At 39.2% G+C, this 19,234-nt stretch overlaps 1 protein-coding gene across 5 annotated transcripts in view; it reads left to right on the top strand.

Annotated features, from left to right (window-relative positions):
- The window catches only part of slx4ip (SLX4 interacting protein), a 36,403-nt gene extending 18,027 nt beyond the window's left edge, over positions 1–18,376 (top strand). For all 5 annotated transcript variants that reach the window (XM_057342656.1, XM_057342655.1, XM_057342658.1 and 2 more), the window contains 4 exons: positions 5,232–5,309; positions 7,237–7,325; positions 16,119–16,225; positions 16,306–18,376. In XM_057342656.1, coding sequence (XP_057198639.1) covers positions 5,232–5,309; positions 7,237–7,325; positions 16,119–16,225; positions 16,306–16,879 — 848 coding nt within the window. In that variant the 3' untranslated portion in view covers positions 16,880–18,376. The remainder of the gene's footprint in view (positions 1–5,231; positions 5,310–7,236; positions 7,326–16,118; positions 16,226–16,305) is intronic.
- Positions 18,377–19,234: the final 858 nt, after the last annotated feature.

Below are 19,234 nucleotides of genomic sequence, written 5' to 3'. Positions count from 1 at the left end.
ATTCTTTTGGTTTGTTGACTTTTTGTTCCCTCTATTGTTTTCCCAGGAAGTTTTAAAAGCTTTGGTGTGGGGGGCTCCGGGTGTCCGTGTATTGATGTACTGTATACTGTATATATATCTGCTTTGGCACCGTGTCAGCTGAATCTGTGGAAAGACATGTCTTGATGCTGTGTTGCTGGATTACGGTTTATGGTGGTGCACTTTACCTCTGAGGGTTTAACAGGGCCGTCATCTCCGGAACGTGACGTGCCGGTTACAAAGGCAGCATTACTTTCTCAGACATCTGGTGGGTCTGGTGATCATTTTCTGCCTTTGGTGTTGCGGCTCTCTTCGCTTGCCGAGACGGATCTGACTGTGCGCCGGTAAACAAGAGTGTTTGTGTAGATCACAACAGTCTTTGTATAGATCAGAATCAGAATCAGATAACGGTAGTGTTTGCTTTATCTCAAGAAAGGATGCTTTAGAAGTCATTATTGGAGGTTAGAAATCATTAACCTGCTTAGAAACTGGGACAGGGTCAGAAGTTAATGCTGTGTGTGGGGAAAAATGGCATTGAAAGAGATAAAAATGTCCATAAGTATGTATATATTTATTTCTGGAATAACTCATGAGAGGCGTTGTTGTAGGGCCTTTTTCATTGGACGCACGTGCATGGCCCAATATTAACATTGTTTATCGGTCTTGCTAGTGGCTAATAATATAACTATTTATATTTTATTAAATTGATATAAGTGTATATTAATATTTTAATGTATAATAGTTGTATTAAATAAACTATTTGTTGAATTTTATTGCATATTTATTATTTAAATAAAGAATTTGTTGAATGGGTAGTGTAACTTTGTCGCATTTAAGTTTAACCAAGTAACGGTTCTTCTATTGGTCGCCCAACATAATACTGTCTAGACTTACTTTTAACTTGCTAGCTAATGTCATTTATCTTTTATTTCTTTTGCTTGTTTTCAAAAATAATTTACAGGGACTCTATTCTTTGCGGATGTGTACCGGAAGTTAAGTTTGGGCCACACAAGCGTACATGCGCAATAACGTTTGTTTATGTTGTTGTTTTGACACATTGCTTTCATAAATCGATTATCACATATCTTTTTATAATTTAAATGTTATTTTACTAAGAAAATGGCACATCATCCACTAGAAAGCATCTCTGCCATATAAACTGTGGTTTTTATGAATGTAATTTTTTGTATGAACATGAACCGTTAGTCTTTGTGCATTGGAATGATTGACAGCCTTTATTTGGCTTGCGGGCTGCCATTTAGAAAGCTCTGGACTAGACCCGTACATGTCTGTTCCCTTATCTTCTTCGACTCCGGTGATAGATAGAACAAACAACACTGACAATCTGCATTTCGGTACGGCATCCCGAGTTAAAAAAGGGAAAGAACATGCTCCAGGCTCTTGATGTTGAGCAGAAAGACTTATGTTATGACCCAGGAGTTTTATTTTCCCATAACTCTCTCAAGCCTCTGAGGCCGCTTGCATACTCAAATCATTAGGAAGAGGAAAGATAAGACCGCTGATATCGTGAATGCATGCCTTTTTTCACTCCCATTGATGTTGTGTGCCATCTTGATCTCTACGCTGGTGTTGACTTTCTCCCTTTAGCTATTTAAGGCCATCTGATGAACTTTTCATCTGATATCGGAATCTTCCTCGCCCTCGTCTCGGTTAACACTTTGTGGCAAAACGGAACGCCCAAGGGTGCATCTGATTCATATTTACCTTCACAGGACTCTTGTTTTGAGCGACGCTGCGTGCAGGTTCGGTAGGTATTGCTGTTCCCAGTAGTGTTGGATCACTTCCCTTGAGCACAGATCAGTACCATTTGGCTGGAACCTTGACACGAATATCAACATCAGGAGCCTGTTTGGCAGGTTCACCTGCCTTTCAATCTGTTATAAGAAATTTACCGTAGCCTATTATTGTTATAGGTGGAATACAATAACATTTACAGTAATTATTTTGTATCTTGGATACAGTGGCTGGGGTTTGGGGTTTAATGGGGTTTGAAACCTCTGTTTGTTGTTTCTGGAAATGATTTGGGTATCGTGACGATTCATGTCATGGTTGAGCTTTGAATGGAAGTTATTTTAAAGCAAGAGGTTCGAGAATTCGCTCTAATGTTGTCTTTACATTTACAGATTTTGCTTTTTCAACACATGTAATTTTAAGCACTGTAATAAGAACAATAAGAGCAGCGTAAACAATTCAACAACAGTTGTTGCATCTTTGAAGTGGAAGGAAGTACATCCATCAGTCATATTCTGGGGGTGCCCGCTGACAGTTTTGTGGTTGGAAGACACTGTAATTGCATATCATTACCTGCAGAGGCACATGTTAGTGGGACCTGAGATAACATCAGAGAGGCAAACCTATCTTTCCATAGTCATTTGAAACATGCTCTCTAAAAATTGGCAGCTGTCTGTTGGGGATCCCTGTGAGGATGTTTCAGCATTCAAAGATTTGAGTCATCTGTCTGCAACCTTGCTTATATAATCTGAAGATATATTCATAATTAGATCGCCATTAGATCTGATCTGTTTCTTTTGGGATTTATGGTCCTCTTGCAGCATTGAGGTCTCACTTCAGGGCTCTAAAGTGAGAACTAATGGATTCTCATGGCTGTTTACAGCTGCACCAGCATAGCTAGCATATTCACCAGCCGCTTTCTTTTGCAGTTTCCTGTCAGATTAAAGGGGTCATATGGCGCGAATACGTGTTTTTCTGTGTCTTTGGTGTGTTTGCCCATACTGTACATGTATTAGACACGTAAAATTGTAAAAATGAAAGTGTCGGAACAAAAGATGCATTCTATCTAAAAGCGAATGCCCACCCAGACCTGCCTGAAACGCCTCGTGTAACCACACCCCCACAAATGTATGTCAGTTCGTGGTTTGATTTGACAAAGACCGCCCAAATGTATACGCAAGTAAGGTGGGCGGACCTGTCAGTACAATTGCTTTGGAACCTGATGTTCCAAATATGGTAAGGGGCGTTATATTTCCGTCACACGCTTGCAGTATTTGACCAATCACTACGCACTGGTTAACTGGCCAATCATAGCACACCTTTTCAGAGCGATGAGCTTCGTAAAAAATCTGCGTGTTTCAGAGAGGCGGGGCAAAGAGGAAATATAAACATGCACGGTATGTGGAAAATACAGCGTTTGTGAACCTTAAATCGTGTAGACAGATTGCATTACATCTAAATCAAACAATAATATTCGTTTTAGCCGTGTCATATGACTCCTTTAAGCAACAGTGCTTTGTCTTTGCGCCTAGTGGATCTTGCATTCCTTGGACAAACCGATCTAGGCTGGATTTTTCCTGTGCCCATTGTATCTTAATTTAAAACAGAATGGCGGTGATTCCAACGCTGGAAGGGTTGAATGAACTCATTTTCTTGGCGTGATTGCGGTGAATGTGTACGGTTGCTCTGGCAACTGCAAAAGCTTGTAAGGCCATAATGTTGACGTCAGTTAATTCTTCCAGTGTCTGTTGAATTTCAACAAAATCTAACCTCAGAAGTGACATTAAGTCATTCAACAGCAATGTGAAAGACTGACAGCATGACAAGACACATGAAAACTGTGATAAAAATCGAGGTTATCACATAATTTTTTTACCTTTTCCTAAATACCTACAAATATTACTGTTGTACTGCTCAAAAGTGAATATAAGGTTGTTTTCTTTGCAGTATTTGAGGTCTGACAAAATACAGGGCACCTTTTCTGTTATTTTCACCTGTTTCTCCAGTTTTCATTTTCTGCAAATAAATGCAAATAGAAACAATATTTCTATTTGATATTTGGGAGAAATACTGTTAGTAGTTCACAGAATGAAACAAAAATGATCATTTTACCTAAACACATACTGTACCTATAAATGGTAATTTCAGAAAAACAGAAAATAATTTTTAAATGGTCTCTTCATTTTTTCTGCAGCTGTATATTATATATATTTAGTAATTTTCCAAATTTCTGCTTTTAACATAAAAATGCTTTTTTTTCTAAATAAATTAGAATTGAAATTGAATAATTGACATTAACATGCATTGAGTAATACTGGAAGCTGTTCAGCACTTTAGATCATGATTCAGGAGAAAGTGCTAAAATTGGAAAGTGTTGTTTGCTTTGTGTCTTTACGCATGTTTTTGTTCCATTTCTTCACTGACAAAAGCTTCACACTCACATAAAGGAACTTACGTCTGTGTAGCACAGATGCATCGCAAGCTATGCAAAGAATGCAAGCTGAAGGCCATTTCTGCTGAGGTGATGAAAAATGCATTACACTATAAACATATTTTGTCACCAGTAGCAGTTTGCCTCAGCAAATTGCGTCAAATTGTTTTTTAACAACTGCAAGCCATACTGTAGCGTCGTATATCAAACCCCCATTTCAGGGAGACTCGGGTGCGGCCTGTAAATGCTGAGAAAGTTTGATACTTTTTCTGGTTGCCTTTATCAAGGAAATGGATCCTGACTCATCGTGAATGAATATCTTGGATTATGTAGCTAATCTTTTCAATAATTTCATTTTGCATAAACACTTTTTTGTGTTTGTGCAAACAGACAAATCTTTTAATAGATCTCCAGGACCCCACCTCTTCGTGTAAACTGTCAGTTTTTTCAAACGGCACATAGGGCCTACGTGCAATAAATCTCAGCGTGCCCTACCGTGAGACGACAGACGCCAATAAATAACTGTCTTAAGTTTTACTGTAAATCACCTCGGTTTCCAGCTGCTTAGCTGGTACCTAGAGATTTGACATAGTTTCACGTTCAGTCTAAAGTACAGGTTGTGCATGCAAAGTGGCACATCTCTAAAGAGTAGAGCATGGATTCATGTAGCTCTTTCACCGATAGAGGTTGTAAATAGTTTCAGAGTTTAGTCAGGCGTGTTACAGTGGACTTCAAAGGCCGAGATGCCCCGGAGCTGCTCGAGTTCATGTCTGAACTATGATTCTCGCTTATTTGCTTTTATCTGGCCTTCTGCATAGCTGCATACAATTGATAATGTTTGTGTTCAGGAGAGGCGTCATGAACTGTAATTAATATGATTTGAATGCTGATTCGTTCATTTCCTCATGACTAAATGTGTATTTGTTTAAACTCTGCTGGATCCCTGTTACCTGTTCGGTGATTATGGGTGCACGTCTGATTTACAATATGATGTCTGATGAGTCATGACGAATTTGTTTTACTTTGGCAGGTGGGAACATTCGCTTGTCGGTGTACTTCATGAAGCGACACATCAACCTGAGGTGCATTGTGAGGCAGCACTACAGAGGTATCGTGTTTTTTGCAAGGCTGAATAAGGCCACATTCATTTTAAAATACGGGAATACATCTGAAATGATGCAGACCTGTTATTTTGCCTACACAATAGAGTACCACAGGTATGACGTATTTTTGTAGGCCAACCCAGAAGTTAGTTCGGTGGCTGGTTCCCACCACGGAAAGCCTTTGGAAGATCGCAAAAAATAAGATCTGTGATTAACAAAGGTTTATGATGTTTAGGCTATGTGTTTTGTCTATCAAAATAATCTTTACAAATAACACAACATTTGTTATTTTTGAAGCCTGAATACAATCGCCAGAAGAGCTAACATGAGGTTATAAAGAGACTACACTGAGGTTGCTCGATATCAACTTCACCACCACCAAGCCTCTGAAAACTCCTTCAAACTTTATTAAAAATGTTTTCCATGGTAAATGAATCCCATCCACGTTTTTAGAGATTTGTGCCCATGTTGCATTATAATATGTGAGATTTATATTCACGATACTTGTTATCAACCGCCGTTTTTAAGACACAATAAAGCTTTAAAAAATCATGAATGGGTTATAACTGGTGTTTTATGTCATAGATTAAAACGTGAAAATATTTAAAGGTTTTGTTAACTTTTTAAAGGTTTTGTTTTGTCGCAAAAACGGATGATTGTATGAGAAGCACTTGTGTTGTTATCAGGTCATAGCTGTCAGCCTCCAGTTGGGGGGCACTGACCAGACCATTATTTTGGAAAAAGTCGACGGAAATATGTGAGAGCAGTTCACTTAGTTGGCAGCTCAGGACACAGAATACACTTTATACTCAACTTGTGGCGTTTACTGCAACTTCGTTGAAGAAACCGTTCATTTTATCAGGCTAGATGGTAAGAATCAAATCCATCCCTGCTGAAAAAAACAATAGAATCCATTAAAGAAGTTATAAGGGTTTTAATGGTTTTAAAGGTATTTGTATTGGTTTTAATGGAAACTGTAATGGTTTTACTGGTATGCGATGGATTCTACTGGCGGGATAATATAGCCTACTGGAATAATGCCCAAAACACTACAAAAAGTAATTTTGTAATGGTTTCAAATGGAAAAAGCTAATGGTTCATAATGTTTTTTAATGGAAACCATTAGAATTTCTGTAATTGTTTCTATTGGGTTTCTATTGTTTTTTTCAGCAGGGATGTTCAGTCCTAATAGAGGCGGAGCTTAACAAATATTTGAGACTAAAGCCAAGTCCACCAGAGGCAGGCAGACAGCGGCTCACAGGGAAAATGTGCTTCATTTATCACAGTAAACAACTGCAGGCTTGACGACTTATTATGTCTGTGGAAACATAACCGTGACGCCACACTCCGTATGGAAATTACAATAATCATGTTACTTATTTATATTTAACACGCTTCAAAGAAGTAAAAACAAAGTAGGGATGTACACGGTAATAAATGTGCAGTATGGATTATTTTTGGTGATCTAGAAAAAGCAAAACGAAGGAAAAAGGACTTGACCAACAATTTGATTGGCATTCACTTTCCAGCTAAATTTGGCTTAGAAGGTTAGAAGGAAATAAAATGGAATACATCAAACAATGTGGTTTGTTTTGCTTATATCTAGTTACATATTTGAAGCTGCATTGACTGAGGGGCAGGAGGTGAATTCCGCCAGTGTTGACATTCAACATCATGGCAACTTTGCCAGTTACTTGAAAACAATAGTTCAAGGTTTTTTTTTACTGAATTTGATATTTCACATGAATAGGACATTCAGGTCACTTTACTTACTAGATGAAATAAAAATAAACATTTTTACCTCAGATGTCTGCAACATTACATCCATCTCCCATTCCTGTTTATGCTGTATACATGTCTGTCCTGATAAATGATTCATCTTGCAACCAACCTCTTTCACTACAGTTTAGTTAAAGTTGATTTTGTTTGCAGAGTTGCGTGTTTTTCCTGAACGTGTTGTAGTGTGTGCCAGTCCTCTGGAGAACGCTGTACTTCCCAATGGAAATCTGAACCAGGATGTGGTAAGAGCTACTTACTCAGTAGATGTATATTAAAGTCATATTTCACATGCAGAAGTGTCACAGCACGAATCTGATATTGTCTCTCAAGAATACTGATTTGTTTCCCTGTCAACAGAACGACAGCTTGTGGTTTTTGCAAGTGCTTATTTGTCGATATATTACATATTACAAGAATGTAAGAACCTGTACGTTTGTGTTGCTTTCATACACCCATTCTCTGCCAATGCACGGTTGCCATGAAGTGGGTTTTGGCTTGTGCAGTCAATTCCTTTGCCTTTTGTTCTCCTCTCCCTTTTATTATGGGATGGCAAAAGAGAGGTTGGAAGGGCTAGTTGGATGAGGTACTGTACACTGGTCATGCTCTCTGAGGTGGACCACTGAAATGCTTTGGCTTCTGTGCTGGCTCTCAAACCCCCTCTGAGGTCAATGAGTTCTGCAGCTATTCTATGTACAAGAGGACTGTCTATATATCGTGTCATTCATTCACCCAAAAAAAATTCTGTGATTCTCACTGGAGTTGCATCATAGGTACACAATATATTTTCGCTTAGCATTGTCATTTTTGAAGTCTGAAAGAAACCACAGTTTTTGTTGGCTCACAAACGCGCTCTCTCTCACTTTTATAGCATTAGTGTAGTGTGGGTAAGAAGGCTGTGATTTGATTCAACAGGATGTTTAGTGGTAGGATCTCTGGAGCCTTCCGCGTGATGCTAGCGTGGGACACTCTTGGGTTCGGAATGAAAGCGTTCTCGTGTAGACTTCCCGCTCGGATCTTCTTCAAGATCACATTTTTCCTTTCTGCATCATCCAATAGAATCATGAGAAATCTATACAGAGTCGCTCAAAGATGAAGGCAGTCTATCCTGCCATTAATGTCGGTACTTTTCGGGGTGAATCATTTGCCGTTGCTTTTCTCTCAGACGTTTGCTTTCGCTTTGGCTTTCCATGAAAGCAAGAATTGTAAATAATTTGAGTGAAGTTATCCAGTTCGACAGTGAAAAGTTCACATTGTGTAACCGCTTTTCCAGTTCAGGGAAGCGGAGCGCTTGTTTTTGCATTCCCCTCTTCAGGATGTGGTTCTCCGTGCTTGTATGGGTTGTGCGGAAGGGTTAGTGGGAGCTTGTGGTGGTTCTCTCTCTCTCTCTCAGCCACTTTGGCAGATCGGAGGAGTTGAGGTATCAGGACAGAGAGCTGGAGTTTCTCTCATGACAAACCAATTATTTCAATTGCTCCGATCTAATTTGTCAATAGGAGCCAGTTTCTTGTTTTCTCCTCGGCCTAAGGTTGGCCAGGAAAGTTATGAATCGAAATGAAAAACGCGGCTCGGCAGTGTGAGTCACATACGATGTCGAATTTCAATTTGAAAATGATAATGGCCTCGGTGAATTTGTTCTTCCGATGTTGTCATATGTTTATGGCCAGTCTTTCTCACCACATTTTGACAGCGAGAGTCTGAATGACGCCTTGTGTTTTCAGCCAGTTGGGGGATTTGTCTGTGGTCCTTCCTTTTTATTTAGTGCTCAGTTTGTAAAACAAAGTTTATATCGGTCGTGCGGAGCTCCCATAACACCCATCCAGAGGTCATAAGGTTGAGTTCTGACGAGTGTTGACATGACACACGGTTTCTGGGAGGCAGCGAGAGAGCATGAATCTTTCAGGGGGAGCTTCAAGCGGTTAAAGATTTTGCTACTATTTAAGGTCGCTGGTTCAACGCCTGAGAGGGGTGTTTTATGAACTGGAAAGTGATGTCATCTCTTAAAGGCATACACTGTAAAAAGCTGTCATTTTTTGAAATGCGATAGAAAATGTCCAATTAAATAAACTGCAAATGTTGGATGTAAAATAACATTAAAAACATGTAACTTGTCTTTACAAAATTTTTTATTTAGACTCATCTGCCAGAATGTCGCCATTTTTACGGGCATTTTTTACACTGCGCTTAAAAATCCAAAAGTACCATAAAAGTAGTCATTTTTCTGTTTTTAGAAAGTTTTGAATATTGCTAATTGTATTTTGAAGCCACATGATCTACGTTTCTGGGGCTTTTGGTCTTTTGAGCGCCCGATGTCACCATTGATTTTGATTTCAAGGAATCATACTGTGCAGTTTGATGCAGACGTCAACCTTACCATGTAAAATTAAAGATTTTACCAAAGGTTTTCACTGTACTGAGAGGTCAGATGTCGATATTGGGTGGTTTGTATACCCGTGTGAGCTCTCCCTTAGTTTTTAAAGCACAAATATATATTAAATTCATTAAAATATATAATCTTTTTTTGTTTTATGAAGAGCCATCCCTCCTCCATTGGTTGAAAATTGTTTCTGGCTTGTACGTTTTAATCTTTTATCTTTCAAAAACATGTCCTTTCTTGTTACATCTATAACACATAATTCCCTCATCTTAAATGAAAATGTGTAGAGTCATTTTTTCTGGTGTCTGAACTCTGTCAACAGGGGTTTAAACCGAGGATTCAGTATATTGGTAATGAATACATTCTCTGAGAGTTTATTTCAAGTTCTGTCTGCAAATGTCCCATCAATAACTCTGGTGTTGCCCAACAGCATCAATAACATAATTGTTTGGATAAGTGAGTAAACAATGACAATGTTCCTTTTTTGTGTGAACTATTCCTTTAATACACTCCACAGGAATTTTCCCTTTAACAAATCCAAAGTAGTGTAATCGCTTTGTATAAAAAAAGTGTGTGCCAAATGACTCAACCTTACTGTTTTATTGGTGATTGATCATGTTTCTTGAGTGATTCATTCATATGTAGTACTGTGGTCTGAAACATAGGGATGAAGTGGTTTGTTCATTGGTGTTGTGTAATGTGGGTGTGGTACAGCATCATGTCATCTGATGGTAAGTGTCAACCCCTCTTCCAGTTAATGCGCTTCGAAACACCTTGAGAAACTGTGTAGCAGAGATTGAAGTTCCCTTTGGTCTACAATATTCTGGATCACTGTGATGAAAGTGTTGACTTTTTCAGTCAACATGTTTAAGTCAAGTCGTCCTCCGGGTCATGTGACTTTGTATTTAGAGATGCGAGCTGGGAAAATGGCACAGATAGCGGTCCTGTAATGAAGCGGTGGATCAAAGCTCAGGGCAGATGTGTTTTTACAGCCTCCTCTCCCTTTGGGCAGACCCACAGTGTTTATGGACATAACTTTATCCTCTCTTTGTTCCTCTCCTATCACACCAAGCTACACAAAGCTGCAGTTCTAAGGCTTCTTGGCACTTTAAGACTCATTGTCACCGAATCTGCTTTGTCGCCATGAAGCTAAGAATTTGCGACGATGTACAGATTATCTTTATGTCCTTAGCTGGAGAGTTTTTCTGACAGGTATGTTCGGAATAAAGTCATTGACAGGATGATTTTTTTCAATGGTATTCATTGAATAGATGTTTTCGTAGCGTGTTGCAGACCACTCTTTGTATAGGGTTGTATATAAGCTTTAGTTTCTCATTATTTCTCCATGTTTTGCTGGCCTTTGTCCTGCTGTGGTATACAGAACAAGCAAGGTTTAGCGGAAATGTCAAACAACAGATTGAAAAGACGCTGCAGAGTCGGAAGCATGCAAGACCGTGTCACGTTATACTCGATTCTTTTAAAAGGCATCATCCCTGAAACACTAAGCAGTGATGACAATGCACAGTTTTCCTGTGGTGTGTCTACAGTTGTTTTGGGAAAATATGCGTGTGGGTGCTGCTGTGGTTTGCTTTAGGCTTTCCAAAGGTTACTTTTCCAAATGATCATAGCACAGTTAATCCTGATAGATTGGATTCTTGGCTACTTAAGCAATACGATAAACTCCACTTTACTGCAACATTGCAAGCCTCGCAGCTTTGATGTATGCATTCTTTGTTTCGGTCAGTCTTTGAGGTAAATGGTCAAATGTCCAAGTTAGTCCATTTTGCTCTACAGATATGCAGATTGGACTTTACAGTACTTGCGTATGAATGAAAGTGAATTGAACATGGGTTAGTGTGACTAAGGTGTGGGATGCAGTCCAGCTAACTTGGAGTTTAAAGCCATTCTCAAGAGCATTATGGTTATTCTTTGTAACTCTTCATTTTATGGATCATCAAGTGATTGTGTAACAATGATCCGCCTAATAGAGAATGAGTCAGAACACATGATAAGTGTTTGTTTGTTAATACAGATGAGCCAGAACTTGCAAGCCCCTATAGTGTCATATATACATCAATTCATTGTTGATAAAGTTTGTCATCCTGAGTTAAGACTTATTCATTTCCTTGGTTCCTAGATTATATCAAATAGTATATTCTTGTGGTATATTCAAATAGACAAATGGTCAATTCCAGTGTTATGAGTGTGACATTTTTAGTCAAAACTTGAACTTAATTCTCAGAGAACTCTCTGAGACTTTTAGACTTGGGCTTATCGAATGCTTTTAAGGGTTTCTGTTAAATAAGACACCTTCTGTAACTGTGACATCAGTTCTAATATAGCTCTAACATTGTGTGACTGACACGACTCTGAGAGGAAATCCTGTTGGTGGTCAAGTTCAAGCCTTGCGGTTTCTGGATTGTTCCACGTCGGTCTTCCCTGTTCCCACACATTGACTTCAGGCCTCCTCACCAACTGTCTGCCTTGAATTTCTTCTCTTATCTCTTTTTCTATTTCCCCTGTTCTCCTCTGAGGGAGAGAATAGAGAACAAGAAGGCCACTTATTGCTTTCTCTGGGAAATAAACACTGCTCCATTGTCACTCGGGCTTTCATCTGTTTTCCAAGGGTCTGTGAAATGCATATGAAATGAAATATCAAATGTTCTTCCTCCCCTCTCCTCAGCGTTTTTGTGGAGCGAGTGCGTGCGCGATCCAGCGTTCACGCTCTGGGTGTGTTTATTTTCTGTGGAGTTATCATTAGCGAGTATGGGTGTGTTTCTGTGCGAGCTTGTGTGTCTGGATATCCCCCTAAAACCCGTCCAGTCTTGGTTACAGTGGGCGGAGAGACGCTGAGAATTGAGGAGGGGAGTTTCTCGTGTGTGTAGGAGAGACAGTTGGACAGACGGTGGTCATGGAGGTCTGCAGATGACACAGCAGATCATTTATTTCCACTTTGGAAATGGACTGTTTTTAAACATTAACAGCCCACGCTGTTTCTCAAATTCATCGGGATATTTGAAAACACGGCAGACACCCTGTAACCTTCAGTTCACCTTAAACTGAACCGTTCCTCTATCAGCCATTGATCGGAGTGTTTAGAGTCAAACAGAATTGATTTATGTGAACTTCTGTTAAACCCGCTGCTGTTTGTGTGCTCAGAGGCAACAGAACTATTAAAGATGGGGTAACACACTCAGTTCCTGCCAATCTCATTTTAATCTTGAGTACCTATACAGTAGTATTGCATGCGTCGTATCTTCGAAGAGTATTTAGTTTGATCAGATTTATGAAAGGTAGATACAGCTGTACGATTATTTCCGGAAAAATACGAGCTGCTGGAGGCGGGCAGTGGGACGGAACTACAGCACGAGCACACAATACATCATCGCATTAATCCCTTCGTGTTTTTTTACATTATGCACGTACACGCCGATTGCCAACAAAGAACAAACATATGACTTAGTTTGACTTACCGCGTGCGGTTCATGTCCGGCATCTTTTAGCACTGGGACCGCGCCATCTAAACGATCTCCAAATCCAGCTTTATATCCACCGTTTATAACATCCATCACTGAAATGCTGTGAGCAAACAAACACACCTCAAACTTCTCTCCCTATTGCAATAGTAACGAGCCGCAGCTGCAGGCCCACAGCGCAGCCAATCTTGATAAGCGGCGCTTCCTATGCTCGTCAGTTGGCGCGTGGCCGGGCTATTACTTTCGCCTTGTCGTGCTTTTCCCGGGAGAATTGCCCAATTAAAGGAATATGATCCCTGTTACGAAACAGGATCCAGGAAATAATTAATTTTTTTTTTTTTTTCGTTTTTATATAAGATTAATTTGTTTTAGTTTTAGCTTATTTTTTGTTTATTTTCAGTTAATAACTTTAGTGCCTCATCTTGGACATATTTGAGTTTATTCCTCAGGCCACACTTTTAATTGTCGTTAATTTTAAGTTTTTAATATAATAGCCCAAAATATTTTTTGGATTTCAATCGACAGATATGTTTTAATAGTTTTAGGTATAGTAAACTATAATAACCTTGGTTGGTTACGATTTCACAGATAATGTCAATTTGGCTTACACACGTATAGATAAGTACATAAAGTAACCTGCAATTTTTATTTTCAAACAGATGGTGATATTAAGGCAAAAGTTACAGTTTGCAGTTGTAATATGAAATTGTATATAAAAGGCTGTAAATTTTCACTAAGTATAAAACGAATAAAAAATAATTTCTAAAATGGTTTGTTGTTGTATTGTCTTGCGTGCATCTAAGAAGTTACATTTGGCCTTAAATTCTACAGCAGGGTCTCCAACTTTTTTTCTAAGCGAGGGCTACCTGAAGAGATAAAATCATCCAGAGGGCTACTTGTTGGATATAATAAGAAAATACTTTCAAACTTTAAACTGTGTGACGCATTATTTTTTGTTATACTTAACTTAACTTTTAAGGTTTATGGTTTTTGTTACAGTCAATTTCACCTTAGTTATACCACCATAACAATTCTCAGAATAGCATATTAGAGTGGTTAAATTATCATTTTTTATGTTTTAATGGTATACAAAATTGTTAGAAACAGTTTTCATAAAGAAATTGAATAAAATAATCAAATGTAAAACAACACTGCATTAACTCGACTTTAAATTAAATATACATTAATCCTACCTTCACTTTAAGAGCTAATACACGGATCCAGCATGCTGTTACATGTACATTTTGTTTTGAACTGTTTACATTTGTTAAAGCAGGGCCATATTTTCACATCCTTTGGAATTATGTCATCACGTTATGACGCCATTACATATTCTAAACAGAAATTGTCTCTTTAGGAACGCTGTATAAGACTGTTATGGGAGGTAATACTGAACCACTTTCATGTCAAACTTTGGCTAAAGCAATTTATAACAACATTCCAGATGGTGAACAACGTGACCAGTTGGTTAGTCCAGTTATGCCGTCAATTGAGGAAAGGCACATTCATTTTGGGATGCGCATCGAGGAATTTATTCGGTAAATGTGTTTCTATCGTATTTAATTGCGCACATCTTCTTGTTGGATAAAAATGAATCCGACTCAATTCAGCGCATACTTTTTTATGCGCTTTTTTAGAATTTACGTGCGTCTTTGCGTTTGATATGTCTGCGCACAGCACGCACAACTTCTCAAGCTCACAGGGATCAAATTGAGTTCTCCTTTACATAGTTTTGCACTTGAATATATTTACATCGGCAAAGCTTAAAAACACGTGCAAATGATAAACTTTCATGACGATGCAGCACTTGCCTGGATCGGTAGTCCCGAGAGTCATTCATGTGCAGCTCTTGTTGTTGAGTCCATGGCCGGCACCTCAAAAAGTTCATGCGGGCTACCCGGTGCCTGCGGGCACCACGTTGGAGACCGTTGTTCTCCAGTATGTCAGGGAATATGGGTTTTATTCGAATATACAAAAATGCATGGAAAAACAAAAAGCTTAAAGCAGATAAAGAAAATGTTGACTACAATTTCATCTTTTAATAATATATTTGAATAAAAAGCAACGACGTCAGTTTTGGGCATCACACAGGGGAAACTCATCCCTCTGCAGTTTCCTTCTTTAGCTCTAGTGACTTGAAAGATCTTGTGCTTATCTGCCCATTTGCTCCTAAAATAGAACTAATAGCCTATATATCTCAAAGCAGTTCAGAGGCCAGCGGCGGGTAAACGTCCTCTTTTATGAAATCCAATCAATGTGGACTGGAATGATTGTTTTGTGTCGTTTAATTGCAGTTCAATGATCCTGTGCCTCTAAAGACGATGGCCACAAGCACCCGCTCTGTTCTTGCTCACTCAAGGATTGTTCTGTTGACGGAGCTTCATTAGGACTGTTGAAGGTGTACGTTGGTGGGATTCAATAAGCTGGCCCGTCTCTATTCTTCGGAGAACCGCAATGTTAAGCATGACTAGTTGTGGAACAAGGACTTCAAAGTGTTTCTCTGTGTACGTGTGTGTGTTTGACTGGGCTTCACCAATAGAAGAGTTTCATGTTTTGGTAATTTTCAGTTTTTTGATGATGTTTTTCTCTTATGACTCAACGTTTTGACCATGTAAACATCAGCTCAGATAAATCGTCACATCAATCCACTGCGGCTTTGTGGCGCCATCAAAATATTGCTCTGTTTGTTTGAACATGGGGCATTATTTTTGCATTTGGCACAGAGAGGACACAGTTAACCTTTAATCTTAATTTCCATTTTTTAACCCAACAACTTCACACACATGTACAAGCAAACCCACACACAAATATTTATATTCGGAAGAATACAATGACATTTTTGATGAGCACGCAGAGGGCGTTCTGATCTTCTCTAAATGCTGGCAGTTGAACACAAGCGTTTTGCTTTTGTTTTGATGGCCATACCCAAGAGACCAAGCGGGAACATCCCATGGATCTGTTCCCATGACTACACCAAATATCATGTCAGTACAACAGCCTTCTCTTTTGAGTTCTTTGTCGCGCTCTCTTTTTCACTAAATAATTTTCTGTTCAGTTCCGTGACAGGTGTTGAGAGATTGGATTCTTGCTATAGTTTGTATAAAAGTCATCGAGTTTAACATTTCCATGACAGTGCATTGATAATTCTTCTCTCTTAACCGCTTGTTTCCTCTTGTTTTTTGTAGTTGCAACAAAGTGGACAAAGCAAGTCGAAGTATTTTTCAAGCCCCGGTGAAACCAAAGATCCATTATCTAGCTCCACGGTTATGAGAAGAGCCGTCCTTCAGAAGATGTAAGTACGGCTCTGATGTACAGTGTCTTCTTGTGATAGTGACCTCAGCATTCTCATTGAATGTTGTTTTGTTCTTTCAGTGCCAAGCAGGCGAACACCCGGTCCCGACCATGCAGAGATGACCACGAATCCAGATCGGACACCGTAGAAAAGGGGATTACCAAATTGAATCGTCCTCTACCAGTATCATCCGAATGTTTGTTTGCTGACGACTTAGTGGCTTGTGCGCATGAGGATGTAAAAACCATAATTCAATTGTCTGAATTAAGTAACAAGGATAAAGAGGGCGCTCAACCATGTCCTGAATCAACTGGTTTTAAGAGGAGACAACGCACCCCTAACTCTGAGGAACACCAAAAACCCAAAAGATTGCGTCTCGGAGAGGCTGCTGTACCAGGCGATTCCAACAGGCCGTCTTCTGGCATCTCCTCATGTAGTTCCCATGGTGCAGCTCAGCCTGAGATCAGACTGGAAGAGGAGGTGCTTACACATGGAAATAGTACTGTCGAACAGAGTAACCAGAGCGGGCCAGCCGCAAGTCTGAGAGGCTCATCCGTCAAGCCCGTGTCCTCTGGCTCTTCTATTAGTTCCAGAGAGGAAAGGAGGGAGGGCGCGCCCAGAACATCCCGATTACGCCGACTCAAGAAGTCCTGAGGGCCACGGCGGCATAGAGTGAGAGCGGATATCTGACGCCATCGAGATGGATGTTACTGTACACACTTCTACTGTATTTGCTGTCTGTCAACACTGGTTGCACAAGCACAGCGTTTACCACAGGCGGTCTCTCATGCATGGAACAGGCATCCCAAAATAAAACTTATGTCAGTATTTGTCCGCCACGGTCGTTCCAAACTGTATCACTTCTGTTTTTTGTAGAATATAATTTTTTTTAGGAATGTTTTTGGGTGACCGTGATAGAATAGAAAGAAAGGGAATAAGGACAGGGGTTGTTAAATCAGCAAATTTACAAATGGAATAATTTTATTTGTATAGTCATACAGGTTGGAATGATTATTGTGTCTGTGATGCTTAAAGGAACAGTCGACCTAAAAATGAAAATTCTGTCATCATTTACTCACCCTCAAGTTTTTCCAAATCTGTATAATTTTTTTATTTCTGTTGAACACAAAAGAAGATATTTAGAAGAATGTAGGAAAGCAAACAGTTCTGGAGCACTTCTGACTACCATTGTATTTGTTCCTACTATGGTAGTCAATGGTGGCCAAGAACTGTTTGGTTACAAGCATTCTTCCAAATATCTTTCTTTGTGTTCATCAGAAAAAATAAATGTGTACAGATTTGGAACAACTTGAGGGTGAGTAAATGATGACAGAATATTAATTTTTGGGTCAACTGTTCATTTAAGCGAAGTATAAGATAAAGTAGTTAAAAATAAACTTAAAAATATTTCAGTTCTGCCTTTACAGTAGACTATAAAGGAGATAAACACACATGCATATGCTTAAGTTCCCAAATATTTGAATTGGCTTTACTTGCTCTAAACAAAAACACGCAGCACAAACGCAGATTGCATTTTCCGCGTAAGATTTGAATTTCAGACCAGCGGGAGCCGCTGAGCACACTGTGGCTTCCAGCCCAAATCTCTGGCTCCATCCGTCTGAAATCTCCACTCTTCCAGCTTCAGCGGAGCACATGATTGATTCCGCTGTGTTCTCATACATAGAGATCTGTAGGCGAACGGGGTTTTTACTATTGGAGCCGACTGTAGTCTCCCTGTGGTTATCATTTGTGAATGTGTTACTGCTTTTCATTACAGTCTGCTGCAGGATGACTGACAGCATTATGAGATGCCAAACTGCTCGTGTCTGATATTTGGCTAGTCATGACTGCAGTCAACTTTGATATAGTGCGTAATGGCAGGCCGATTATATGTACGGATATAAATTAATCTAGTCACATGGCCTGCTTTTCCACATTTTTCAGTTTGATGTCTTTTGGATAACAGATATGTGTCATAATAACAGCACTGCCAGAACATCATCAGTGTGCACAGACAATTCGCTGTCATGATACTGTAACGTTTTCAAAACACTTGTTATTATTTTAAAGCGACAAAAATGGGAATTTGAGATAAAGAGCAGACACTGGCTTTCATGTTGAGTCATTTTATGTTACGTAATGAAATGTGAATTATTAAAGATGTTTTTTGATCTTGAAAACTCATGTTCTTGTTTTCATACTTTACGTTCTTAAAGGGACAGTACACCCAAAAATGAAAATTCTGTCATCGTTTACTCAAACCTGTGGGAATTTCTTCTGCAGAAGACAAAAGAAGATATTTTGAAGAATGTTAGTAACCAAACAACGGCGGTACTCTTTCACTTCTATTGTAGCCTATGGACACAAAACCAATGCAAGTCAATGGGCACCATCGTTGTGCGGTTACCAACATTCTTCAAAAAAATCATCTTGTGTGTTCTGCAGAATAAAGTAAGTCATAAGGGTTTGAAATGACATGAGGGTGAGTAAATGATGACATCATTTTTATCTTTGGGAGATCCATCCCTTTAATTGCTGAGTACCAAGACCTAATTGAAGAAGTACTTTAAAATGGTATAGTTTTGTGTTCTTTGCTTGGTCTGTTTGTGTTTTGGTCTATCCTCTGATCTATCATTAGTTATCTGATATTGTAATACTCTAAACTAATAAAAACGTTAAGTTAAGAGTTAAAAGTCCCTGCTGGGAAAAAGACCAAATATTTACTAGGTCTCTACAGTCACAAACATTGGGAAAGCCCTGTTACCCGTCACCGTAAGTTTTGCCTTTTGCCCTCCAGTCATATGACTGAATACCTCATTGATCATGTGAGGAAAGTATTTTAGTCACAGCGACAGTCTTCACACGGTTCACAATACAATGAGAAGCGCACAGCTACTGCATGTAAACACATTTAGACAGACCTTGTGCTTCTGACCTAAACCATGTAGCGTAACATAAGAGCGAACTCTGTCCCACTCCCAAAACAGCACAAAGAACAACAAATCAAAA

Source organism: Triplophysa rosa, linkage group LG9, assembly GCF_024868665.1.
Source record: "Triplophysa rosa linkage group LG9, Trosa_1v2, whole genome shotgun sequence".
Lineage (NCBI taxonomy): Eukaryota > Metazoa > Chordata > Actinopteri > Cypriniformes > Nemacheilidae > Triplophysa > Triplophysa rosa.
The sequence above is the reverse complement of the archived record's forward strand: the minus strand, read 5'-3'. Positions and strand labels throughout refer to the sequence as shown.